The sequence below is a fragment of the Scyliorhinus torazame genome, chromosome 3 (genome assembly GCF_047496885.1).
Source record: "Scyliorhinus torazame isolate Kashiwa2021f chromosome 3, sScyTor2.1, whole genome shotgun sequence".
Lineage (NCBI taxonomy): Eukaryota > Metazoa > Chordata > Chondrichthyes > Carcharhiniformes > Scyliorhinidae > Scyliorhinus > Scyliorhinus torazame.
Window position 1 is genome coordinate 333,939,701 of NC_092709.1, and position 26,915 is coordinate 333,966,615.

Genomic DNA, 26,915 nt, shown 5'->3' on the forward strand with positions numbered 1-26,915 from the left:
GCCCAGCTCCACCCCCACACTGACATCGACATCACTGCAGTAATAAACACCCATTTCTTAAAGGTACACCCACTACAACTATTTGAGAAGCACCCATTTCTTAAAGGTACTCTCACATGACATTATGTCCTATGTTTTTCATGTATGTAATGATCTGGACTGTACATAACATTTTTTTTAAATGATCTGTACTGTATGCAGAACAATACTTTTTTCACTGTACCTCCGTACTCGTGATAAATCTAAATCTAATTATTTTCTAGGGCTGAAGTCCTTCCAGAATAAGTTTTATTATTGTTATAAGTAGGCTTAAATTAACACTGCAATGAAGTTACTGTGAAATGCCCCTAGTCGCCACATTCCGGCGCCTGTTCGGGTACACTGGGAGAATTCAGAATGTCCAATCCACCTAACAGCACATCTTTCGGGACTTGTAGGAGGAAACCGGAGCACTCGGAGGGAACCCATGCAGACACTGGGGAAACGTGCAGTCTCCGCACAGACAATGACCCAAGTGGGAATTGAACCTGGGACCCTGGCTCTGTGAAGCAACAGTGCTAACCACTGTGCTACCGTGCTGCCACCACTTGCCTCGATCATGCTTAACTATTTGAGGCAAGGAAAGAGTCTGGGTGCTCGAGCCTCACATGGCTCTGGAGGAAGAGCATTGGGTGACTGACTATCACCTAGGAGGCTCAAACCGTTGACCTTCCTGGGTTACACTTGTTGTCTCAGCACAGATTGGAGCTGCAAACCTGGATTCTTCCAGTTATGTGCAAGTTATCCCAGTGCTGTGCTCCGTATTGCCAGGCGAGACCTTGGGGAAGCTAAAATTTGCTTTTCATGGGCGAATCGGTTGTCTGTAAATTCATTGCAAAAGCAGTAGAATAATAGTCCTTTGGATAGAGAGTGTCGCTAAGCAACCGAGGCTTTAAGATATTAAATATAGAGTGCAGTGATAGTTTTGTCCATGTAGGTTTAAGAAAGTGATTTAACATTTATGAAAGTGATTTAACCACTCTGCAATAAAAGGTGCCTCTTTGACCATGATGAAGTGATTGTTGCAAGTGTGTTGGCAATTTGGCGTAAATTCAAATGTGTTCACTTTTGTCAGTGGCTACCATGGATATAAAGACAGGTTACTGCAAACCGGAGAAGGTGAATGCTAAATGGGTTCAGGAGGAACCACCAGGAGCATAGAGGTACGGAGAGACCTGGGCATGCAGGCCCACCGATCCTTAAAAATGGCAGCACTGGTGGAAATGGTGGTGAAGAAAGCAAATGGCATGCTTGCCTTCATAGGATGGGTATCGAGCATCAAAGCTCAAATTATGTTGCAATTATATAGAATGTTGGTTAGGCCACATTTGGAATACTGTGCCCCAATTCTGGTCACCGCACTACCAGAAGGACGTGGAGGCTTTGGAGAGAGTACAGAAAAGGTTTCCCAGAATGTTGCCTGGTATGGTGGGCATTAGCGATGAAGAGAGATTGAATAAACTGAGATTGTTCTCCCTAGAGAGACGAAGGCTGAGGGCCGACCTGACAGAAGTTGCGAAAATTATTAGGGTATCAATAGGATGGATAGTTGGAGGCTTTTTCCCAGGGCAGAAATGACAATTACAAGGGGGCACAGGTACAAGGTGAGGGGGGAAAGGTTCAGGGAGACTTGCGGGGGAAGTTTTAGAGGGTGAGGGGCCTGAAATGCACTGCCAGGTGAGGTGGTTGAGGCAGATACGTTAGCGACCTTTAAGACCTATCTGGATAGGCACATGAACAGAAGGATACAGGCGGTTGGTCTAGATGGGAGACGTGATCGGCGCAGGCTTCATAGTTTCATAGAATTTACAGAGCAGAAGGAGGCCATTCGGCCCATCGAGTCTGCAACGGCTCTTGGAAAGAGCACCCCACCCAAGGTCAACACCTCCACCCTATCCCCACAACCCAGTAACCCCACCCAACACTAAGTGCAATTTTGGACACTAAGGGCAATTTATCATGGCCAATCCACCTAACCTGCACATCTTTAGACTGTGGGAGGAAACCGGAGCACCCGGAGGAAACCCACGCACACACTGGGAGGATGTGCAGACTCCACACAGACAGTGACCCAAGCCGGAATCGAACATGGGACTCTGGAGCTGTGAAGCAATTGTGCTATCCGCAATGCTACCGTGCTGCCCTGGCTTGGAGGGCCAAAGGGCCTGTTCCTGCGCTGTATTGTTCTTTGTTGTTCTTTGTAACTGTTTCATGGACTGTAGCTGATGCAATGTAGTTAATGGAGCAGGCAGTTTGCACGCAACACACTCCCACAATCACCAGTTTCTGTTCTGGTGGGTGGTATTTGGGGACACCCGGGATAATACCCCTGTCCTTCTCTGAATCGTGCCAAGGGGCTTCTCGCATCCAGCTGAGGGGGCCGACTCCGTTTAATCCGACTAGTCGGCATGTCCATCAGTGCTGCACTGGAATTGGAACCAAGGTAACCTGCTCAATTCTCTGGAGTGGGACTCGAGCCCACAACCTTTTGGTACAGAGGTGCGAGGGTTACCGACTGAGCCATGGCTGACCCCAATTGGACAGAGGATGGACTGCGAGATGTTTTAAATTACTCTCTAGCTCTCCCTACAACAGGAGATTTTAACGTTAATTGTTTTCAAAGGTGAGGTGTATTAATGTTTGATAATTACGGCATGTTTCAATAGAATTTTTATTAATGGTTGCTGAGACATCATGGCACACAGACATTCAACCAATAGGTCAGTAAGATAGGACACAACCAATGGGCAGTCAAGACACACCCAGAGGTGACACTACCACAAGGGGGCTACCCATATAAAAGGACAGGGCACACATGCTCTTTCTCTTTCCATAGGCTACACAGAGAGGCAGGGACAGATCAGGAAGCATCACACCCACCGCATTGATTAGAGCAGACTGGTTAGTTAGATTGAGTTACTATAGTTAGATTAGCAGGAGAGTCAAACTCAAGTAGGAGAATTGTTAACTGTTCAATAAATGGTTATCTCCAAGTCTGAACCTTCCTTTGTCAGAGTATACATCATGGGAGCAGCTTATGCTACGTGAAGAAGCAAAACACAACACACTCCATTTCCTATTGAAGGGTACAATTGAATTTGCTTCCAGCACCTTTTTTGAGGCAGCACATTCCAAATCGTAACCCACTGCATCCACATAAAGAAAGTCTAGTGTCTGTCCGCCATTCCTCCTCCCTGCCCTCCCCTTGGCCATTGTCTTAAATCCTAAGCTATACATTTTACAATAAAACTGGTATTTGATGCCAAAATTTAATTTGTTCCATGTGCTCTCTGAATTGGATTCATGTAGCATGTGACCTTTAACAGTCAATGAAGGAGAGCGAATTTCTTCTTATTGTCCACGGCTGACTTTTAACACAATGTAGTAATGGAAGAGCAGTATCCCTGCCGTAAACGGGAATAATAATCTTCCGGATGTTTGTATATCAACCACTAAGTACATAAAACACTATCAACTCGTGCTAGTGTTCAGAAATAAATGCAAAATGGTGAATGGAGCATCTTGGCTGTATTCCACAGGGGTGGAATTTTACTTGTTACAATTTTATTAACATTGCCATGTTGTACTGACCGTTTTGTAGACCCTTCTCATACAGCATGCCATCCAATGGTGATGGAAACTTTAGCTTAATGAGTCCTTTCACTCAAATACTCCGGACTAAGGATAAGGTACAGTTTAAACACTTGATCTGTGGTCGGAGTAGGCTTGATGGGCTGAGTGAGAGGGAGAATTTTTTCTTTGAATCTGTACGTGAGACGTGGACAATGGGGGCAAAGGCTGCATTTATTTAAGCAGAGGGACCGGTAACATTGAGGAAGCAGGAAGGCTGCAGAAGGACCTGGGCAGGCTCGGAGAGTGGGCAAAGAAGTGGCAGAGGAATACAATGTGGAAAAGTGTGAGGTTATGCAGGTTGGTAGAAAGAATGGAGACAGACTATTTTCTAAATGGGAAAAGGGCTAGGAAATCAGAAGCATAAAGGGACTTGGGAGTCCTAGTTCAAGATTCTCTTAAGGTTAACATGTAGGTTCAGTCAGCAGTTAGGAAGGCAAATGCAATGTTAGCATTCATGTCAAATGGTCTAGAATACAAGAGCAGGGATGTACTTCTGAGGCTGTATAAGGCTCTGGTCAGACCCCATTTGGAGTATTGTGAGCAGTTTTGGGCCCCATATCTACAGAAGGATGTTATGACCTTGGAAAGGGTCCCGAGGAGATTCACCAGGATTATCGCTGGAATGAAGAGCTTGTTGTATGAGGAGAGGATGAGGACTCTGCGTCTGTAATTGTTGGAGTTTAGAAGGATGATGGGGGGGAATCTTAACTTAAAGGATACTGAAGGCCTAGATTGAGTGAACGTGGAGAGGATGTTTCTACTAGTGGGAAAAACTAGAATCCGAGGGCACAGCATCAGACTGAAGTGATGTTCCTTTAAGATGAGGAGGAATTTCTTCAGCCAGAGAGTAGTGAATCTGTGGAACTCTTTCTTGCAGAAAGCCAAATCATTAAAGATGGGGAAAGATAGGTTCTTGATTAATAAGGGGATCGGGTTAATAAGGGGATCGGGTTTATGGGGAAAAAGCAGGAGAAGGGATGTGAAACAAATCAGCCATGATTGCATGGCAGAGCAGCCTCGATGGGCTAAGTGGCCTAATTCTGCTCCTATGTCTTATTTTGTGGTCTATCAGGGCACGTCAAAAGGCAAGGATCATCGAACATTTAAGTTGCCTTCCTTGAAAGATATTCTAGGAAGTTCCGGGGTTCGATTCCAGTATTGAATGACTGGTGTGGGGAGTTTGCAATTTTACCTCCTGTCTGTGTGGGTTTCCTCCGGGTGCTCCAGTTTCCTCCCACAGTCCAAAGATGTGCGTAGGTGGATTGGCCATGATAAATTGCCCCATGTCAAAGATCTGTAGAGTTCCGGGGATAGGACGGGGGAGTGGGCCGAGGTAGGCTGCTCTCTGAGTGTCGGTACAGACTCTATGGGGTGAATGGGCTCCTGCACTGTAGGAATTCTATGATTCTATAGTTCTGAGCTTGGGACTGCTGGATTATCCTGAAATAATAAAAACTCAAATTGATGCCTGTATTTCATGTGTACTAGATTGTGCTGTCTAAAGGTGCACTCTACTTACTTTGTAAGACGAGGCATATTTCTGTGATTTAGCTCTGCTAATCCTTACCAGCTATTTCTCTCATGCTTGCATGTTTGAAGTAATTTAGCGGATGCTCATTGAAGATTTGGACCTTTGCGATTCAGTGGCTGTAGTTGTTTCCCACCAGTCTTGAGTGTCTTATAGAAGTTGAATCGCACAACTCGCTGCCAATGATTTGTAGTTTGGATGGGAAATCTGTGCCTTGCACATATGTGCCTTCAATCTCTTCGACATTCGAAGAATTAATACGAGATGCAGTGCATTTGGATTTTCAAAAAGCATTTGAAAAGGTGCCATGCAATATGTTACATAAAATTGGAATTGGGGTGAATACATTGGCCTGGATTGAGCATTATAAACATACAATTTAGTAACAGGAGTAGGCCACTCGGCCCCTCGAGTCTGCTCCGCCATTCAATAAGATTGTGGCTGTCTGACTGTAACCTCGACCCCACATTCCTTCCTACCAATAACCTTTCACCCCCTTGTTTTTTTTCAAATCTTTTTATTCTCCTCATTTTCTTTTTTTTCCCCCATAAATTTAGAGTACCCAATTCACTTTTTCCAATTAAGGGGCAATTTAGCGTGGCCAATCCACCTGGCCTGCACATAGAACATAGAAAAATACAGCACAGAACAGGCCCTTCGGCCCACGATGTTGTGCCGAACCTTTGTCCTAGATTAATCATAGATTATCATTGAATTTACCTTTAAGTCTGCACCGGCTCTTGGAAAGAGCACCCTACCCAAACTCAACACTTCCACCCAACACTAAGGGCAATTTGGACATTAAGGGCAATTTATCATTGGCCAATTCACCTAACCCGCACATCTTTGGACTGTGGGATCTTTTGGGTTGTGGGGGCAAAACCCACGCAGACATGGGGAAAATGTGCAAACTCCACACGGACAGTGGCCCAGGGCCAAGATCGAACCTGGGACACCGGCAGCAATGCTAACCACTGCGCTGCCCTATTCTCCTCATTTTCATCAAATAAACAAAAAAAGGGGAAAAAAAACAAATGCAAAAACAGCAACCCCCCCCCCATCCAATATACAGACCGAAACATTCGCCTGTGCATTCCAGGTTAAAAAAAATTAGCAATCACCACCCCCCCACCCCCCTCCCCCACCCCATGATCAATGCCATCCAATTCTCAAAAGTGCATAATAAACGGTCCCCATGAATTGTAGAACCCTCCCTTCATCCCCCTCTGCTCAAATTTCACCTTCTCAAGAATCAATTCAAGTAGGTCTCCCCGCCAAGCCGAGGCAAAGGGTGGAGAAGCTGACCTCCACCCAAACAGGACCCGCCTGCAGGCGAGGCGAAGGCCAAAACACCTGCGCCCGCAACCGCCTGCAATTCAGGCCGATCCGACACCCCAAAAATGGCCTCACGGGGCCCTGATTCCGAGTTCAAGTGTAGTACCCCTGAGATGACAGTGAAAACCTCCCTCCAATACTTCTCCAACTTCGAACAAGGCCAAAACATATGTACGTGGTTAGCGGGACCCCTCCCACAATGTTCACACATGTCCTCCACTCCCTCAAAGAGTCGGCTCGTCCTTGCCCTTGTGAGGTGCGCCCGAGACACGACTGTAATAAGTCCACAGAGGCAGAATCCCTTTTATAAACAAAACCAACCCCAGTACAACCAGGTGCATTCAGCTTGCTGTCTACACTGGGAGTGCAGAGGATCTGTTCTATACAAAGAAGAGGTTCCCTGATTGGCCCACTAATCAGGGAACTCTTATTCCAATTGACCAATCTCAAAGGTCTGTTCTAAATCACCACAATGACCCTTCAGCTGTACCAGCCCCAGCCTCGCACATGAGGTTGAGGCGTTCACCCTCCGGAGCACCTCACACCACAAACCGTCTTCCATAGGTGGGGTTACTGGGTTGCGGGGATAGAGTGGAGATGTGGAGTGCTCTTTCCAAGGGGCTGTGCAGACTCGATGGGCCGAATTGCCTCCTTCTACACTGTAAATTCTATAACCCCTTCCCCATCTCTTTCTCACTTTGTTGTAATCCCTCCATGGACACCCCGTCCTCTCCCAAAATCCTCCTGTAGATTGCTGACTCCACCCCTTCTCCATTCCACCTGTCGTCACTACCTCTTCCAACAATGGATGGGGGGGGGGTGGCGTCTAGCGCTATCGGGAAGCTCTGAACCTCCTTCCTAGCAAAGTCACAAGAGCTGCAGGTACTTAAACCCTTCCCTCCCGGTCCATATCCCCCCCCCCCCCCCCCCACCCAACTCCTCACCATTTTGGCATCTGCTGTCCATTAGTGATATAATATATTTGGGAGGCCCAACCCCCCCAGCCTGCCGTCCTCTCTGCTGGACCACCTTACTGACCCTGGCTACCTTAAACTCCCCCCTGCCTCCCAAATGAACAAAGTGACCGACTTGTCCACTTCCAGGTCTAATATACAGTGAATGGTAGAACCCTCAAGGGTATTGACCCTTGAGACCGTCAGAGAGGTCTAGGTGTCCAGGTTCACAGGTCACTGAAAGAGGTAACACAGATGGAGAAGGAAGTCAAGAAGGCATACTGCGTGCTTGCCTTCATTGGCTGGGGCATTGAGTATAAAAATTGGCAAGTCATGTTGCAGCTGTATAGTACCTTAGTTCGGCCACATTTGGAGTATAGTGTTCAATTCTGGTCACCACACTACCAGGAGGAAGTGGAGGCTTTGGAGAGGGTGCAGAAGGGATTTACCAGAATGTTGCCTGGTATGAAGGGCATTAGCTAAGAGGAGAGGTTGAATAAACCCGAAAGAGAAAATGCTGGAAAATCTCAGCAAGTCTGGCAGAAAAGAGCTAACGTTTCAAGTCCGATGACTCTTTGTCAAAGCTGACAGAGAAAGTGGGAAATATTTATTCTGTGGAGTGAGAATGAAAGATGAGTCATAGCCACAGAGACCCAGGGAAACCGGGTGCTAAAGGCCACAGAAACCAAGGGGAAAGAGTGCTAATGGCAGTCCCCAGAGAGGACAAAAGATGTGAAAGGTCAAACCACAGGAAAACTAACATCAGAGGATGAACTGTAGATGTGGGGGGAGGGGAAGGGGAGCAAAGAGGTGGATAAGATTGGTGGGGGGGGGGGAATTTAAAAGTGTATTAAGAAAGAAAATCGTAAAAGACAGTTAAAATGAAATGAAAACAAATGGATCAAGGTAGGGTAGAGCTGATCATCTGAAGTTGTTGAATTCGATATTGAGACCGGAAGGTAGCGTGCCTCACCGGAAGATGAGATGTTGTTCCTCCAGTTTGCGTTGCGCTTCACTGGAACATTGCAGCAGGCCAACAACAGGCATATGGGCTTGGGAGCAGGGTCTTTTGTTAAAATGGCAAGCAACAGGAAGGTCAGGGTCCTGAATGCGCACAGACCGAATAAACTCGTTTGTTCTCACTGGGACGATGGAGGTTGAGGGGCGACCTTATAGAGGTCTACAAAATTATGAGGGGCATAGACAGTGGATAGTCAGAGACTTTTTCCCAGGGTAGAGGGATCAATTACTCGGGGGCATAGGTTTAAGGTGCGAGAGGCAAGGTTTAGAGGAGATGTACGAGGCAAGTTTTTTTTACAGATGGTAGTGGGTGCCTGGAACTCGCTGCCAGAGGAGGTGATGGAAGCAGGGACGATAGTGATGTTTAAGGGGCACCTTGACAAATACATTAATAGGATGGAAATAGAGGGATACAGACCCTGGCAGTGTAGAATATTTTAGTTTAGACGGGCAGCATGGTCGGCGCAGGCTTGGAGGGCCGAAGGGCCTGTTCCTGTGCTGTACCTTTCTTTGTTCTTAAAGACTGCCTTTGGCAAAAACACTGGCAGGCACTGAAATAGAAACCAAAATCGCGGCAACATATTCATTTTAATCGTCTGAACCGGATCTGCCAGTGACAGAGGGAGGTTGTCCCACCTTGTCAAGTCCGCTTTCACCATCCCCACCAAGCTAGTAAAATTGTACCTACTGTGCACCCCCAAGTACCTGAAGTGTGTTGCTGTCCTGCAAAATGGAAGCCCTCCTGCTCCCGCCGGGGCACCACAATATATTCACTCTTTTCCAGGTTCAAGTTATATCCTGAAAAAGACCCAAAACTTCGGAGAAGTTTCATATGTTCCACCGATGCACTCAGCTCTGATATATATAATGAATCGTTCCCCGTTATTTTCGCTGTGACAATGCCAATCAGAGTTGACTTGCCTAGAAACTAGGAGCGGGAGTAGGCTGTTTGATCTTGGCTTGCTTCGCATTCAGTTTGATCGTGGCTGATCTTCTCTCTCAATGACATGTTCCTGATTTCTCCCCATATTCTATCTCTCTCTTGAACACAGCTTGACCTCCACAGCCTTCTGTGGTAGAAAACTCAAGTTTCACTGCAGTTTGAATGAAGTTTTCCTCATCTCTGTCCTAAATGGTTTACCCCTGTATCCTGAGATGGTGTCACCTGGTTCTAGATGCCCCACCCAGGGAAAACATCCTCCCTGCATCTAGTCTGTCCAGCCGTGTTGAAATTTAATGTTTCAAATCGGATCTCCTCTCATCCTTCTAAACTCTTGTGAATACAGGCCCAGTTAAACCAATCTCTTCTCAGAGGATAGTCGCACCTACCTAGTATCAGCCTAGTGAACCTCGACTGCACTCCCTCTCTGACAAATATATCCTTTCTTGGGTGAGGAGACCAATCAATACTCCAGGTATGGTCGAGAAAAGACCCATTTATTCCCACTCTCAAAGTATTTGTTCAATTCTTCTGCCATTTCTTTGTTCTTCATTACAATTCACCGGCTTCTGACTGTAAGGGACCTACATTTGTCTTTACTAATCTTTTTCTCATTGAAGCTTCTACGGTCAGTTTCTATTTTTCCTGCAATTTTGCACTCAAACTCTTGATCAAATTTTCTTTGGCTAAATCCTAAAATGCTCCCAATCCTCAGGCTTGCTGCTTTTCCGGCAAGTTTATATATCGCCTCTTTGGATTTAATGTCATAAATGGATAATTGTTGTAATTCATGCACATGTTCTTTAAATATTAACCCACTGTGCCTATCTACCGTCAACCCCATTAGTAATGTTCCGCAATCTATCATTGCCAATTTGTGCCCCATACCCTCGTAGTTCCTTTTATAGTTCCCTTTATTTAAATAGAAGGATTCTAGTTTTGGGTTCAACTACTTCACCCTCCATCTTAATGAAGAATTGCCAACCATTCTGTCCCCTTCTTCTCCTTTTAGTTTAAAATTTGGCATTCTTGTGTTTGTCCTGGTGAGGAAAAACAAACTTTGACAACAATGTCTCACTTTTCAGCAATGTGTTCTGAATTTCCAGATTTTAAAAAACCTGAATTATTCTCAAACTGGTCGGACCTGAACTCCGAACACATGCTGTAAATCTGAAATACTTGGGTCAGGCAGCAGGTGTGGAACAACAATGAGATGGCTATCATCCTGGATAGATAAGTTCTAAGCAAGTACAGAGACTGAGAAAGAGCGAGGGTAGTAAAGAACAAACAGAAAGATTTGTAACAGGATAAAAGGCAGCACGGATTAAATAACCAAGAGGATGATTGTACAAGGCAAAGGTGGGGGTGTTATAAAGCTTAGAATAGCACCTTGTCTTTCGACTAAGCATATTCAGCCTCCCAGACTCAACATTGAGTTCAAAAATTTCAGATCATAACAACTGTTCCCATTTTCTCAGCAGCTGCTGCCAGTGTTTCTATTGACATTACTTCCTTCTCTAGACCCATTGTTCGCTTCTTGTTCTGGTCCCATTACACCCTGTTTGTGCCTTGTACCAGTATAATGACTGTTATGGGAAAGTGACAGAAATAATTTAACTCTGCTGCTGGCTATCAATAAAAAACAGATTAGGGTATCATCTGAGATGAGAATATTATTGGCTGTTGAGTTACTTATGTCAGGTATAATGAACTCTGGCCATGTTGCACAGTAATGGATCTTCCCCTGGAGAGGATTCTGCCTCTCCAAAATGTCAAAGCTTTTCTTTTTTTAAATTTAGAGTACCCAATTCATTTTTCCAATTAAGGGGCAATTTATCATGGCCAATCCACCTAGCATCTTCGGGTTGTGGGGGCGAAACCCAAGCAAACACGGGGAGAACATGCAAACTCTACACGGACAGTAACCCAGAGCCGGGATTGAACCTGGGCCCTCGGTGCCGTGAGACTGCAGCGCTATCCACTGCTCCACCGTGCTGCCCGCCAAAGCCTTTTCTGAGGAAAGCTGAACAGGACCTGACACTATCTCCATCTGATGCCATGAGAAAGGATTGAAATAATGATCCCATATTATAGAGGGTATACCAGCTTCCTTGAGCCCCTCAAAGTAGTTCACCAACAGATGGGGTAGGATTCTCCAATAATGGGGCTAGGTCCCCATGCCGGCGTGAAAACCGGCGCCAACCACTCCGGTGTAATATATTCTCCTTGAGGTGTGGTGACCGTCTAGAATAAGCTGAGATAGACAATACCCCAGTTGAACATCCTGGTGGATAGGTGGTGCCTCTGTAAAGATCGCACTAGTACTGGATTGGAATTGATGACCTGGAGTTGGTGTTCAATTCTGGACTGCAGTAGAACCTTAAGGTTCAGGTTCATTGATTGCTTAAGCAAGAATTCGACCAAATAAGCCAAGCTGACTGTGAATAGTGATCAGGAACCATGGCTGAATACCAACCCCCCCCCTCCTTTTCAGAGAACATGCTACTGCCACACAACCAAGATCAACTAACGTCTTGGCAGATCAGTCATGGAGCCTTGTTTGTTTATAGGGGTCACTTACTCACTACCATTCAAGGGAAATTGGAGATGGGGCAATAAATGCCAGCCTCCCCAGGGGGCACATACCATGTACAAACAAAAATAAGCTTGATGGCACTACAACCCTTCGAGACATCTGTATTTCTCAAATTCTTTTGCTCATGGTTTCGAAAATGGCAGCTATGCATTCAGCTGCTGAGTTCTGTGATGTTGTTTCCCCAAATCTGTCCACCCCTCTTCTCATTTTATTAAGTCAATCCCTAAAGGTTACCTCTTTAACCAAGATTTTGGCCAACCTGTGCAGCTTGATAAGTTTTGTTTGATAACACTCCTGCGAAGCATCTTAATGGGTAAATACAGGTTGTGATTGGGAGACCAAAGTCTTTCTAAAGGGCTAGGCTCCTAGGGCTTTTTTTGACCTTTTCTGTTGTGTAATGACCTTTTCCCCTCCCATACAGGTTACCGAGTTAAGTGCGAATACATTGCCCACAAGGAAGGGGTTATCAAAGAGGAAATGGTCATGACCAACAAGATCAACAACAATGCCTCTGTAAAAGTTACGTTGCAAGCACGAGTCCTGGGTAAGTGTGGTGTTCTTCCTCTTGTTCCTCCCTGAAACTGGATATGTTGCACAATACATGGTGTGCGAGAAATGTTCAAGGTTCTGTTTTCAGCTGTACAGACGCCAGCACCGTGGATTTCCGACGGCGGGGGGGGCCACCCACAATGGGGAAAACCCCATTGGCCAGCTAGCGGGACAGAGAATTCCACCCACAATGTTTTGGCCTCAACTGCTTTCTGTGGTAGCGAATTCCACAGGTTCACCACTCTCTGGGGGAAGAGGTTTCTCCTCGTCTTTGTCCTAAATGGTCTAAACCGTATCCTCAGATTGTGCCCCATTGGTTCTGGACACACCCACCATCGGGAACATCCTTCCTGCATCTACCCTGTCTAGTCCTGTTAGAATGTTATAGGTTTCTGAGATTCCCTCTTTCCCCCCCCCCCCCCCCCCCTCCACCCCCATTCTTCTGAACTCCAGCGAATATAATAACAGTTCCTTCCCCGCTGTTACCAGACTCCTGAATGGCCCTCGTATAGACTGATCTGATCTCTTCAAACATCTTCTCTACTCTAGTACTACACTCCTGTATGCTTCACCTGAAGCCTGTGTCTATGTATTTACATTGTGAAATGAAAATCGCTTATTGTCACAAGTAGGCTTCAAATGAAGTTACTGTGAAACACTCCTAGTCGCCACATTCCGGCGCCTGTTCGGGGAGGCTAGTACGGGAATTGAACCAGGCTGCTGGCTTGCCTTGGTCTGCTTTCAAAGTCAACGACTTAGCCCTGGCTAAACAGCCCCATTTTTGTGTATTAATGTATGCCGTATGTTTATCTTTCATGTCTGGACTGTACGCAGAACTCTGTGCGGGATTCTCTGACCCCGGGCCGGGTCGGACTTCACATGTCACATGTGGTCCTACCCGGTGGGACTTCGGCGTCCAGCCTGCAGGGGGCGGCCTGGTGAGGGGGTGGGCTCCACTGTGGCCTAGCCCGCGATCGGGGCCTACTGATCGGCGGGCTGGCTTCTCCTGGTGGGGGGGCCTCTTTTTACTCCACGCCGGGCCCCTGTAGCTCTACGCCATGTTGCAGCGGGGCTGGCGCGGAGAAGGCAACTAGTGCGCATGCGCGAGTTCACGCCAGTCGCAGCGCACATGCGCAGACTCCAGTGCCATGCTGGCCCTGTAGGGCGCAGGATCGCTGCTCCTGGAGGTCTGTTTACGGTGTCGGAAAACACGACGGCCTCCGGATCAGAGAATCCCGCCCAATATTTTTCACCTCGGTACACGTGACAATAAAAACAAATCCAAATCTATTCTTTCCTCATGCATCAGTCCCACCATTCCAGGAATCAATCCTTTGCTACACTCCCTCTTTAGCAAGAACATCCTTGCTCTGATAAGGAGACCAAACCAGCACACATTATTCCAGGTGTTGCCTCACCAAGGCCCAGTATAATTGCAGCAACACATCCCTGCTCCTGTACTCGAATCCTCTCGCTATGAAGGTCAACATACCATTTGCCTTCGTCACCGCCTGCTGCACCTGCATGCTGATTTTCAGCAACTGGTGTACAGGTATATCCAAGTCTCGTTGCACATTGGCTAATACCCTTTCTCAATCTATAGCCATTCAGATAATCTACTTTCCTGTTTTTAACAACCAAATCGGATAATTTTATCCACAGTATACTGCATCTGCCATGCATTTGCCCACTCATTCAACCTGTCCAAATCACAAGTCTCTACACCCTCCTCACAGCTCACCCACGCACCCAACTTTGCGTCATCTGCAAATCTGGAGGTATTATATTTAGTTCCCTCATTTAAATCATTAATCTATATTGTGACTATAGCTGGGGTCCTAGCAGTGACCCTTGTGGTACCCAACTAGTTACTGCCTACATTTGGAAAAAGACCCGTTAATTCGTACTTTGTTTCCTGTCTGTCAGCCAGCTTTCTATCCATCTCGATAAACCAACCCAATCCCATGCTCTTTAATTTACACGCTGATCTCTTATGTGGGACCTTGTCAATATTCTGCTGAAAGTTCAAATAAACCACATCCTATGGCTTCCCCTCGTCAACTCTACCAGTTACATCCTTAAAGAACTCTAGTAAATTTGTCAAGCATGATTTCCCCTTCATAAATCCATGCTAACTTGATCCTGCCTCTGTTTTCCAAGCACTCTGTTCTTGAATCTTTCATTATGGACTCCAGCATTTTCCCCACTATCGACGTCAGGCTGACTGGTCTATAATTCCCTGTTTTCTCTGTTATATTACCCTTGGTGATAATATATTGTGTTATTTGTCTTTTCTTCCAGAATGGTCCGATGTATTGATGACAAAGAATCCATTAATCATTAGATTGAAACAAAACTAATTTATTGTATAACATAGAACATAGAACATTACAGCGCAGTACAGGCCCTTCGGCCCTCGATGTTGCGCCGACCTGTGAAACCACTCTAAAGCCCATCTACACTATTCCCTTATCATCCATATGTCTATCCAATGACATTTGAATGCCCTTCGTGTTGGTGAGTCCACTACTGTTGCAGGCAGGGCATTCCATGCCCTTACTACTCTCTGAGTAAAGAAACTACCTCTGACATCTGTCCTATATCTATCTCCCCTCAATTTAAAGCTATGTCCCCTCGTGCTAGACATCACCATCCGAGGAAAAAGGCTCTCACTGTCCACCCTATCCAATCCTCTGATCATCTTGTATGCCACAATTAGTCACCACTTAACCTTCTTCTCTCTAATGAAAACAGCCTCCAGTCCCTCAGCCTTTCCTCATAAGATCTTCCCTCCATACCAGGCAACATTCTGGTAAATCTCCTCTGCACCCTTTCCAATGCTTCCACATCCTTCCTATAATGCAGCGACCAGAATTGCACGCAATACTCCAAATGCGGCTGCACCAGAGTTTTGTACAGCTGCAACATGACCTCATGGCTCCAAAACCCAATCCCTTTACCAATAAAAGCTAACACACCATACGCCTTCTTAACAACCCTCTCAACCTGGGTGGCAACTTTCAGGGATCTATGTATATGGACACCGAGATCTCTCTGCTCATCCACACTGCCAAGAATCTTACCATTAGCCCAGTACTCTGTCTTCCTGTTATTCCTTCCAAAATGAATCACCTCACACTTTTCTGCATTAAACTCCATTTGCCACCTCTCAGCCCAGCGCTGCAGCTTATCTATGTCCCTCTGTAACTTGTAACATCCTTCCGCACTGTCCACAACTCCACCGACTTTAGTGTCACCTGCAAATTTACTCACCCATCCTTCTACACCCTCCTCCAGGTCATTTATAAAAATGACAAACAGCAGTGGCCCCAAAACAGATCCTTGTGGTACACCACTAGTAACTGGACTCCATTCTGAACATTTCCCATCAACCACCACCTGTTGTCTTCTTCCAGCTAGCCAATTTCTGATCCAAACAGCTAAATCAACCTGAATCCCATGCTTCCGTATTTTCTGCAGTAGCCTACCTTGGGAACCTTATCAAACGCTTTACTGAAATCCATATACACCACATCAACTGCTTTACCCTCATACACCTGTTTGGTCACCTTCTCAAAGAACTCAATAAGGTTTGTGAGGCACGACCTACCCTTCACAAAACCGTGTTGACTATCTCTAATCAAATTATTCCTTTCCAGATGATTATACATCCTATCTCTTATAAACCTTTCCAAGATTTTGCCCACAACAGAAGTAAGGCTCCCTGGTCTATAGTTACCAGGGTTGTCTCTACTTCCCTTCTTGAACAAGGGGACAACATTTGCTATCCTCCAGTCTTCTGGGACTATTTCTTTAGACAAAGATGACTTAAAGATCAAAGCCAAAGGCTCAGCAATCTCCTCCCTCGCTTCCCAGAGAATCCTAGGATAAATCCCATCCGGCCCAGCGGACTTATCTATTTTCAGCCTTTCCAGAATTGCTAACACCTCCTCCTTATGAACCTCAAGCCCTTCTAATCTAGTAGCCTGAATCTCAGTATTCTCCTCGACAACATTATCTTTTTCTGTGTGAATACTGACCTAAAACGATTAATTAAATGAAGTTCGCACACACTACTGAGCTATACAGCAATCAATAATTTAAATAGTCACTAATAATACTATGATCTAATCTCATGTTAACTCTATCTAACCTAATCCTCTAGTGCTGTTCTCTTGCTTTCTCCTTCACTAACACACTACCCAGCATTCCCTGATGTCTGATTTATACACAGAGAAGTAGTGGTGCCCTCTAGTGTTTAAATTACACAGATGTTATAATTAACCCTTCAGTAACCTGACTATATACATATCATTACACTCTCTACCTCCCTTTTTTAAATAGTGAGGTTATGTTAGCTACCCTGCTACCCTACAATCTGCAAGAACTGTTCCAGAATCTATGGAATCTTGGAAGATGACCACAAACATCCATTATTTCTAGGAATATTTCCTTAAGTACTCTGGGATGTAGATTATCAGGCCCTGGGGCTTTATCGGCCTTCATTCCATTAATTTCCCTACTCGTACTGCTTTCGTCAGTTCCTCCCACTCACTAAACCCTGTGTCCCCCAACATTTCTGCTATGTTATTTGTGTCCTCCTTTGTGAAGACAGAACCACAGCATGTATTTAGTTGGTCAGTTATTTCTTTGTTGCCCTTTATAAATTTCCCTGTTTCTGACATTTGTCTTCACTGACCTATTTCTCTTCACATTTCCATAGAAACTTTACAGTCGTAAAGGAAGTAACTCCGCCTCATTTTGGCTTGACGTTTGTCCCTTTTTAAAATGCAGTCATGGACCATGAATTTAAAAGGCAGCTGCAGTTAAATTCAGTGTCCTCCAGCCTTGAGATGCCACATGATTTGTCAGCTGTCTCCCGAGGCTTCTATTCTGTAGCGAGGAACCAAATTCAAAATCTAAACAACTGTGAGGGATTGACTTCAGTTTTGTGCCTGACTGGCACCTTATTGACTACTTTTTAATCAAAAGAATTAGCTTGGAACCTTGTTGAGTTCACGTCAACCCACTGGGCACCCAGCACACAGGGCGTTGCAGGAGAAGAGGTTTTAAAAATTCTTTCATAGGATCTGGGTGTCGCTAGCTGGGCCAGCATTTTATTTCCGATCCCACATTATCCTTGAATTGAGGCCATTTCAGGGGGCAATTGGTCATCCGGGTAGCATGGTGTTAGCAATGCTCCTTCACTGCACCAGTGACCTGGGTTCAATTCCGGCCTTGGGTGACTGTGTGGCATTGCATGTCCACCCTGCATCTGCGCATATTCCCTCCGGGTGCTCCGGTTTCCTCCCACAGTCCCCCAGATGTGCAAGTTGGATGGATTGGTCATGCTAATTTGCCCCTTAGTGCCCAAAGCTGCGCAGGTTAGGTGGGGTTATCGGGGTGGGGCGGGGAGTGGGCCTAGGTAGAGTGCTCTTCGGAGGGTCAGTGCAGACACGATGGGCTGAATGGCCTCCTTCTGCACTGTAGGTATCCTATAAAACATTGCTGTGGATGTGGAACCACATACAGGCCAGACCAGGTAAAGATGGCAGAATCCCTTCCCAAAAGAACATTAGTGAACCAGATGGGCTTTTTGGGCAATGGATTGTTAGTCCACTGACATCCATTAAGCCTGTGCAAATAAATTGTTACTTTAGTAGGTGGCCACATTGCTTACTTGCTGAATCTGACTGAAGGGGATAAACTCGATGGAATGCCAAAACCTAGGGTCCAGGCAGCTGAAAACTTGGCCTCAGGGCTGGGGGAGTGTCTAAAATCGGGGCACGCAGAAGGCCAGAATTAGATTAATGCAGATATCTCCGAGGATTGAAAGTCTGGAGGAGATTATAAAGGCAGCGAGGGACAAGGCCCTTGAGGGAAACAAAGATGAGACTTTTAAAATCAAGATAAATGCTTGACCAGGAGCAAACATAGGCCTCTGAGCACTGAGGGTAATGGGTGGATGGGACTTATTGTGAGGGAACAGAGGGCAGCAGAGTTTTGAATGGCCTCAAATGGAGCACGGAGTGTGGGAGACCAGCCACCAGTGCGGAGGAGCATTCAAATCTCGAGATAAGAAAACCACGTATTAGGGTTTCAGCAGCAAATGAGCGAAGATGCCCCCGCTCCCCCCCCCCCCCCCCCCCCCCCCGTCTCTGTTACAAATGTGGCAACAGGTGATCTTGGTGATAGAATGAATATGAGGTTGGAAACTCATCTGGAGTGTTAAAGACGGCACCAAGTTTCCAAATAGGCTGGCTTAAAATCAATTACCAGAGAAGAATGGAGTCAGTTGTTGGGGTCCAGAGTTCGGAGCAGGGACTGAAAACAATGAAAGAAGCAAATTACTGCGGATGCTGGAATCTGAAACACAAACAGAAAATATGGGGCAATCTCGGCAGTTCTGATGACATCTGTGGGGAGTGAAGGGAGCTAACATTTCGAGTCCGGATGACTTTGTCAAAGCTGGAAACAATGGCATCGGTCAGTTCTGAAGAAATTTCTGCTCAGTCAGTGCTGGATGCTGGGCAAGCAGTCTGACAGATAATTCGTGGAGAATGATGATGACTTTGGTCATCAGTGTACATGTGAAAGATAACACTGTGCTTTCTGATGGTGTCGCTGAGGGGCAGCGTGTTGATGAGCGATAGGAGGGGACCAATGATCGTGCCTTGGGCGACCCCAGAAGTAACGACGCAAGAGTGGGCAGTATAGGTCATTCCACCCAGCTGGACAACTTTGGAAAGGCAACTAGAAATGAGGAATAAGCTTGGCTGTGTCATGTGTAACCCAGATACCAAAAATAACTAACAATGCTGAAGTGAAACAATTGGCTAATCGGTTGTTTTTAGTAGCCCTGAGTAGGACAAAGTAGAAAGAGTTTTCTCTGTATGGAGCTATGCGTGTGACATCTAACTGGGAGTTTTCAATTCTGAAATGGGTTCCTGAAAGGCGGGAAAGTTCCACTTCCATCCCTCTCACACCAGTAAAGTATTAATCCGAACCTTCCTGCCATATCAATATTTCCAAAAAAGAAAAACTTGTTAAACGGTACTGATTCCTTCCACGTTGCATGGTGGCACAGTGGTTAGCCCTACTGCCATGGCGCTAGAGTTTGATTCTGGCCTTGGGTGACTGTGTGGAGTTTGCACGTTCTCCCCGTGTCTGCGTGGGTTTCCTCCGGGTGCTCCTAATTCCTCCCACAGTCCAAAAGATGTGCAGTTACGGGGATAGGCCGGAGGAGCGGGCTTAGCTAAGATGCTCTTTTGGAGGGTCGCGGCACAGGCCCCATGGTCTGAATGGCCTCCTCCAGCAATGTAAGGGTTCTACGGTTCCCCAGTCTCTCCACATAACTGAATACCCCACTCTGTACCACTCTCTTAAATGATCATTTGCACTCTGTGGTGAAGTTACTCTCTCTGCTGCTGATTTAATAAGTTCTAGGATTTTGAACTAGTGGAGGAAACGGCATTATGCCTAATTCTGGCCTGCCTTGGCTGTGGCAGAGTCAAATCCTTGGTGCTCCGAAGGTTCACCCAAGGAGGCCTAGCTAGTGTGTGGCAGTAACAACGGCTGCTGTTGTGTACAGTGCGAAATTGTTATGCAACCAGGTGATTTATAGGACCGTTCCTGTTTACAGAGATGGACAACTGGACAACACTCCTCGAGAGTGCCTGTGGAATTCTAATTCTTGCGCAATTTTTAAAATCAAGGTAGAAGTCTGCTCTGTGTCACTGCAGCATCGTTCTTAATACCGTGCGGACAATAAACACCTTATCAGCTTGTAACAGAGCTATTGAGCGATAACCATGGAGAGGCCATTGTACAATTAGTATGGGAAGTAGCGTAATAGATTAGTGCAGCCCTGCCACATACTTGCTGTGAATCACAAGGTATAAATCACTGTGGCTTTTCTGTCGGATAAAAAGTTTTTCAGAGCGTTAAGAATGAAGAAGGGGGACAATAACTTGCAGTTGCACAGATTCTTTAAAGTAGTGAAATGCTTTGCAAGAATATTATTGGACAAAAAATTGACACGCAGCCAGCTTAAGACGATATTGTGGACCAGTGACCAGAGGCTCGGGTCAAAGCGGCAGGTTTTAAAGAGCTTCTCAAAGGAGGAGAGCTGAAAGCATACCTGCCAATGGTGGAGTGATTAAGATTCAGGAGGCTTTTTTGCTTTTGTTTCTTATCAAGGGCTTCACAAACACCTTTTCCACTGTCCTTTGACTCTCATTGTGTCCTGATCTCTCTCTCTCTCTCTCTCTCTTCGCACCCCCCCCCCCCCAACAAACATGGCCCACACCCTCTGCTCTTCCTGCCATTTACTCTTCATCGAATTTACAGTGCAGAAGGAGGCCATTCGGCCCATCGAGTCTGCACTGCTCTTGGAAAGAGCACCCTACCCAAGGTCAACACCTCCACCCTATCCCCATAACCCAGTAACCCCACCCAACACTAAGGGCAATTTTGGACACTAAGGGCAATTTATCATGGCCAATCCACCTAACCTGCACATCTTTGGACTGTGGGAGGAAACCGGAGCACCCGGAAGAAACCCACGCACACACGGGGAGGATGTGCAGACTCTGCACAGACAGTGACCCAAGCTGGAATCGAACCTGGGACCCTGGAGCTGTGAAGCAATTGTGCTATCCACAATGCTACCGTGCTGCTCTTCTTCAAACCAATCCCTAAACTCCTTCATTTTACAATGTGATCAACCCAGTCTTCATCAACTGTTACTCCCTTGCCCCTAACCTCACTCTGTTCTTCAGCCTGGGCTTGTTGCCTGCTCATATGACTTGCCTCTACTCATACTTGGGACGGTGTTGTCGGCTGTGGCTCTGTGGGTAGCAGCCTCGTTTCGAAGTTGGAAGGTCGTGGGTCCGTGTCCCACTCCAGCATGAGAATCTCGGCCAACGTTCTGGTGCAATACCAAGGAAGTTCAATGGCAGCTATGCTTTCAGCTCCCTCCTTTGAGAAGCTCCTTAAAACCTGCCTTTGGTCACTGGTCTGCAATATCGTCTTAAGCTGGCTGCGTGTCAATTTTTTGTCCAATAATGTTCTTGCGAAGCATTTCACTACTTTTAAGTGAAGGCTGCATTAAGTTCAGACAGGTGCTGCCTTTCAGATGACTTGTTAAACAGAGACACTGTCCTGTCGGGTGGCTATAAAGGATCCTAAGACACACTTTTTTTTTAAGGAAGATGAGGGGAGTGCCCCGGGCCAACGTTTATCCCTCAACCAATTTCACAAAAAACAGATCATCCAGCTGTCTTGCTTGCTGTTTGTGGGAGTTTGCTTTGCTTTGGCTGCTGTGCTTTTCCAACATTACAACAGTGACTACCCTTCAAAAGCACTTTGTTGTCTCTAAAGCGCTTTGAGAGGTCCGGGGGTCGCGAAAAGTGCTGTAGAAATACAAGTCTTTGTTTTTCTTTCCGTCCCATACGTTTCAAGCCATTCTCATTAATGAGGGCATGCCAGGAGCAGCACCAGGGATAACTAAAAATCAGGGGCGTCATTCTCCGACGTGTGTGCGTGTGTGCGTGTGTGCGTGTGTGCGTGTGTGCGTGTGTGCGTGCGCGCGTGCGCGTGTGCGCGTGCGCGCGCGTCAGGGCCGTGTTCACCAATAGGAAGGGGACCTATTCGATGAACATACAGTGGTCTGCGACCACCGCATGATGATACTGCACGTCTGCGCCCGTTACCCAGGCAGTGTACACGACTCGTACGTGTTGTCGCGGTCATCCATCCCCAGCATGTACGAGGGACGCCATCCCCAGCTGAGGGGCTGGTTGCTGGGCGACAGGGGCTACCCATTGCGATCGTGGCTGATGAAGCCTTTACGGAGGCCATGCAATGAGGCGGAGAACCACTACAATGATGCCCATGTAGCGACAAGGGGAGTGATAGAGAGGTGCTTTGGCGTGCTGAAGATGCGTTTCAGGTGCCTGGACCTCTCTGGGGGCGCCCTCCAGTATCGGTCAGATAGGGTTGGCCGCATCATTGTGGTGTGCTGCGTCCTGCACAACATAGCCCAGAAAAGAGGGGCGATGTGCCTCAGGCAGAGGAGGGCGGAGTGGAGGAGCAGCAGGAAGAGGCGCAGTCCTCCCCAGATGAGGGGGATGGGGGTAATGTTCAGGGCAGACTGGGTAGACACAGGCGGGTGGCTGTCCACCGTTACCGGCTGGCCCAGCGGGCACGGGACAGACTGATAGCCACCCGCTTCACTGACTAGATGGGCGTGGGAATCGGGTAGTATGGCCACAGACCGCACACCATGGCAACAGCCGACCACCCATCCACACACCCAGCACCCTCACCCCCCTCCCCCACCCCACCTGCATGCACACCACCCCCCCACCCCCCCCCCCCCCCCACCCCCCACCCCCCATTGCCGATCCACCTGCGGCACAACGGCCGGGCTCTCACAGTTGCGGGTGGACGTGTGTCTATTGCAGGCCATGGAGGATGATGACAACCCGCCCTGCGGTGAGCTCCTGGCTCCACATCGTTGGACTATGTCTGACCCATGGCCACAGTACCACCATCCACCCGGACCATCCCTGCATGCGGCTGTGACACTGCAGCGCACGGTCCCGTCCTCTGCCCGGGGGGATGTTGATGGCGGCCCAGGGGGAACGGGGCCGACTCACCTGAGGCTGAGGTAAGACCACCCCTCACACACACACTTGCGCTCAACGTACATGACACCCCCACACACTTTGGACAGAGCACAAAGGCAGCTTCTGTAGGTGTAACATTGACTTTAATAACCAAAGGAGTTCATGCACGTGCCCTAGCCCATAAAACTCATCTGTGCCCTGCACCCGTGCCAACTTACTCAGTGTCTAATTGTTTGGCCTTACGGGCCCTTTGACTACGTCTACGTGGTTCCCCAGACAGTACAGCAGAACTGGAGGTGGACTCCTGTGATTCCTGCCCTCTGACACTGGATCCCTTTGGCGGCCGTTTCCTGGGGCGTCCTGGCCTCGATGGGCCAGGCTGCGGCCCGGGCGACTGGGATGGCGAGCTGCCAGCCTGTCCTGCCCGTTGCCCATCCGATGCACCTGGGACGGAAGGGGGGGAGTCCAAGGTTTCGCGGTGTTCCGGGACCTCCCCTACAGGGGGGAGCAGGGGCGGACCACACCACCTCCTCCCTCGGGGTGCCCGATGGCCCCCAGGCCTCTACATGGGTGGGGGATGCGAACGGACTGGCCATCCGACGCGCCCCCCCCCCCCCGACAACTGGCGCTGCCAGTCCTGGAGGCCCGTGCTGGTATCGACAGGGGTCTGCAGGTTTGCAGCCATGGAGCCCAGGGGGTTGTCAAACCCTGTCTGTGACAGTGCGACGCCGGCTCGCACATGGCCACTGGCGCCGATGCCCTCAGCGATGGCCTGCTGAGACTGGGCCATGGCCTGCTGAGACTGGGCCATGGCCTGCTGAGACTGGGCCATGGCCTGCTGAGACTGGGCCATGGCCTGCTGAGACTGGGCTATGGTGTTGAGCGCCTCTGCCATCTGGCGCTGGCACTGGCTCATGGCCTCCTGTGAGAGGGCAGCCATGTCCTGGGCCACAGACGCCGCCTGCACGGAAAGCCCCAGGCCTCGCAAACCGTTCCCCATATCTGACACCGTCGCACCCATTGCCTCCACCGCGGACGCCACCCGTGCGGTGTCGGCCTGGGTGGCACGCATGACCGGCACCACTCCCAGCTCCTGGACGCGGGTGGACTCCTCCACCTGCGACTGCAGCCGCCGCAAGCTGGCCGTCACCCTCTTCGCTCGTCTCCGGGTCGGTGGTTGCATCGGATCTATGTGTGGGTGTGGTAACTCCAGGAACCGGGGATCCACCTGGGCGGCAGATGTTTGCTTGGGCTGGGCTGCCTTCCGACCGCCCGACCCCTCTGCTGCTCCTACCTCCACCTGCTGTACCGGGACGGCTGTGTTGTGCGCACTAGTGAGTGTAGCAGACGCCTCATCACTAAAGTGCCCAACCGAGGTGAGTGTTTCTGCGATGGTGGAGGGTGTTGGTGACAGCAGTGGCGTTGTGTCGTGCTCTTCGTCCCACTCTGAGTCCATGGCACTTTGGGGTGGGGGTTCGTCTCCACCCATCCACTCTGAGTCACTGTCCGGTATTTCGTCTTCCTGGGTAGTGCTGTCCTGGGTAGTGCTGTCCTGGGTAGTGCTGTCCTGGGTAGTGCTGTCCTGGGTAGTGCTGTCCTGGGTAGTGCTGTCCCGGGTAGTGCTGTCCCGGGTAGTGCTGTCCCGGGTAGTGCTGTCCCGGGTAGTGCTGTCCCGGGTAGTGCTGTCCCGGGTAGTGCTGTCCCGGGTAGTGCTGTCCCGGGTAGTGCTGTCCCGGGTAGTGCTGTCCCGGGTAGTGCTGTCCCGGGTAGTGCTGTCCCGGGTAGTGCTGTCCCGGGTAGTGCTGTCCCGGGTAGTGCTGTCCCGGGTAGTGCTGTCCCGGGTAGTGCTGTCCCGGGCAGGGGTGTCCCCGGGGCAGGGGTGTCCCCGGGGCAGGGGTGTCCCCGGGGCAGGGGTGTCCCCGGGGCAGGGGTGTCCCCGGGGCAGGGGTGTCCCCGGGGCAGGGGTGTCCCCGGGGCAGGGGTGTCCCCGGGGCAGGGGTGTCCCCGGGGCAGGGGTGTCCCCGGGGCAGGGGTGTCCCCGGGGCAGGGGTGTCCCCGGGGCAGGGGTGTCCCCGGGGCAGGGGTGTCCCCGGGGCAGGGGTGTCCCCGGGGCAGGGGTGTCCCCGGGGCAGGGGTGTCCCCGGGGCAGGGGTGTCCCCGGGGCTGGGGTGTCCCCGGGGCTGGGGTGTCCCCGGGGCTGTGGTGTCCCGGGCTGTGGTGTCCCGGGCTGTGGTGTCCCGGCTCGGATGTGACGGGGGCCTGTGGCTGCCCCCCTCGTCGCTGGGTGGTCGCTCCCGCACGTGACGGGGGTGTCGTCTCCCTGTTGCTCCAGGTCTCTCTGTCTCCCGTGGCCTCCGAGGGGCATCCTGCGGGCGTCGCATGCTGGAGGGTCCGGGTCTCTCTGTCTCCCGTGGCCTCCGAGGGGCATCCAGCATCTGCGGGGATGGGTGCCTGGACGTTTGGTCCTGCGATACACAATGAAGCATGCATGGTTAGACATCAGGCAGTGATCAGGTGATATGGGGGAGGGGGATATAGGGGAGGGGGGATATGGGGACGGGCTGTCGGTGGCTCACTTGCTAGTACGCCCCCGGCCTCTGCATCAGCAACCTCCGGGTCCTCAGGTCCGCCAGCCAGTTCCAGGGCCCTTTCCTCGTGTTCGGTCAGTGGCCTCTCATCAGCGGGCCCTCCTCCAGTCCTCACATGCTCCCTATTGTTGTGTGCGCGCTACTCCTTGGGGGGGGGGGGGGTGGTGGCAGGGGTAAAAGGCAACATTGTTAGGCAGGTATATGAATCACGCCATCAGTTGCGCGTGCATTGCAGAGGTTAAGTTAAGGGCTGGATTCACTTGGGGATATGGGGGAGGGGGGGATATGGGGGAGGGGGGGATATGGGGGAGGGGGGGATATCGGGGAGGCTCACCCTGCCTGCTCTGACGAGGTTGTTCACCTTCTTGTGGCACTGGGTGCCTGTCCGTGGTGTCAGGGCCACAGCGGTGACGGCCTCTGCCACTTCCCTCCACAGACGCCGGCTGTGGCGTGGGGCAACTCTGCGGCCGTGCCTGGGATACAGGGCGTCCCTCCTCTGCTCCACTGCGTCCAGGAGCGCCCCACATCCCGTGACTCGAACCTCGGGGCTGAGCGGCGGCCAGCCATCCAGTCGGGTGTTCCGGTCGGGTGTTCCGGTCGGGTGGGGGGGAGCAGCGCGGCCTTCTGAGCCGTCACGCCGTGCGGCGTGTATGACGCTGCACGGCGTGAACCACGTGCGCAAGCGTGGATCCCGTCACGTCGCTGCTAGCCCATTTCGGGCCGGAGACTTTCGACCCATTTTTCCGACGTGACGCAAGTCGGATTTGCGCCGTTTTTTACACCGATCGGCGGACTTTCCGCCGATAACGGAGAATTTCGCCCCTGGTGTCAACCTGTTGAAGCTACGGCACAGGACTATGAGTGTATCGAACAGCTAAAGCAGGAAATGATAGATAAGAGCCAAGTGACCGCAATACCAACAGATCAGATCTATACTCTGCAGTCTTGCCGCATCCAGTCATGAATGGTGGTGGGCAATTAAACAACTCCGTGGAGAAGGAGGCTCCACAAATAATCCCATCATCCGTGGCAGCTATGCATTTGCAATGACCTTTATCCTGAAATGCCGATTGGGTCATCCACTTTGCCCTCCTTCTGAGATT

General features: G+C 49.3%; 1 protein-coding gene across 1 annotated transcript in view; it reads left to right on the plus strand.

Moving 5' to 3' along the window:
• The window catches only part of adissp (adipose secreted signaling protein), a 171,640-nt gene that overhangs the window by 98,953 nt on the left and 45,772 nt on the right, over nucleotides 1-26,915 (plus strand). Inside the window, exon 5 of the mRNA XM_072497678.1 lies at nucleotides 12,466-12,588. Coding sequence (XP_072353779.1) covers nucleotides 12,466-12,588 — 123 coding nt within the window. The remainder of the gene's footprint in view (nucleotides 1-12,465; nucleotides 12,589-26,915) is intronic.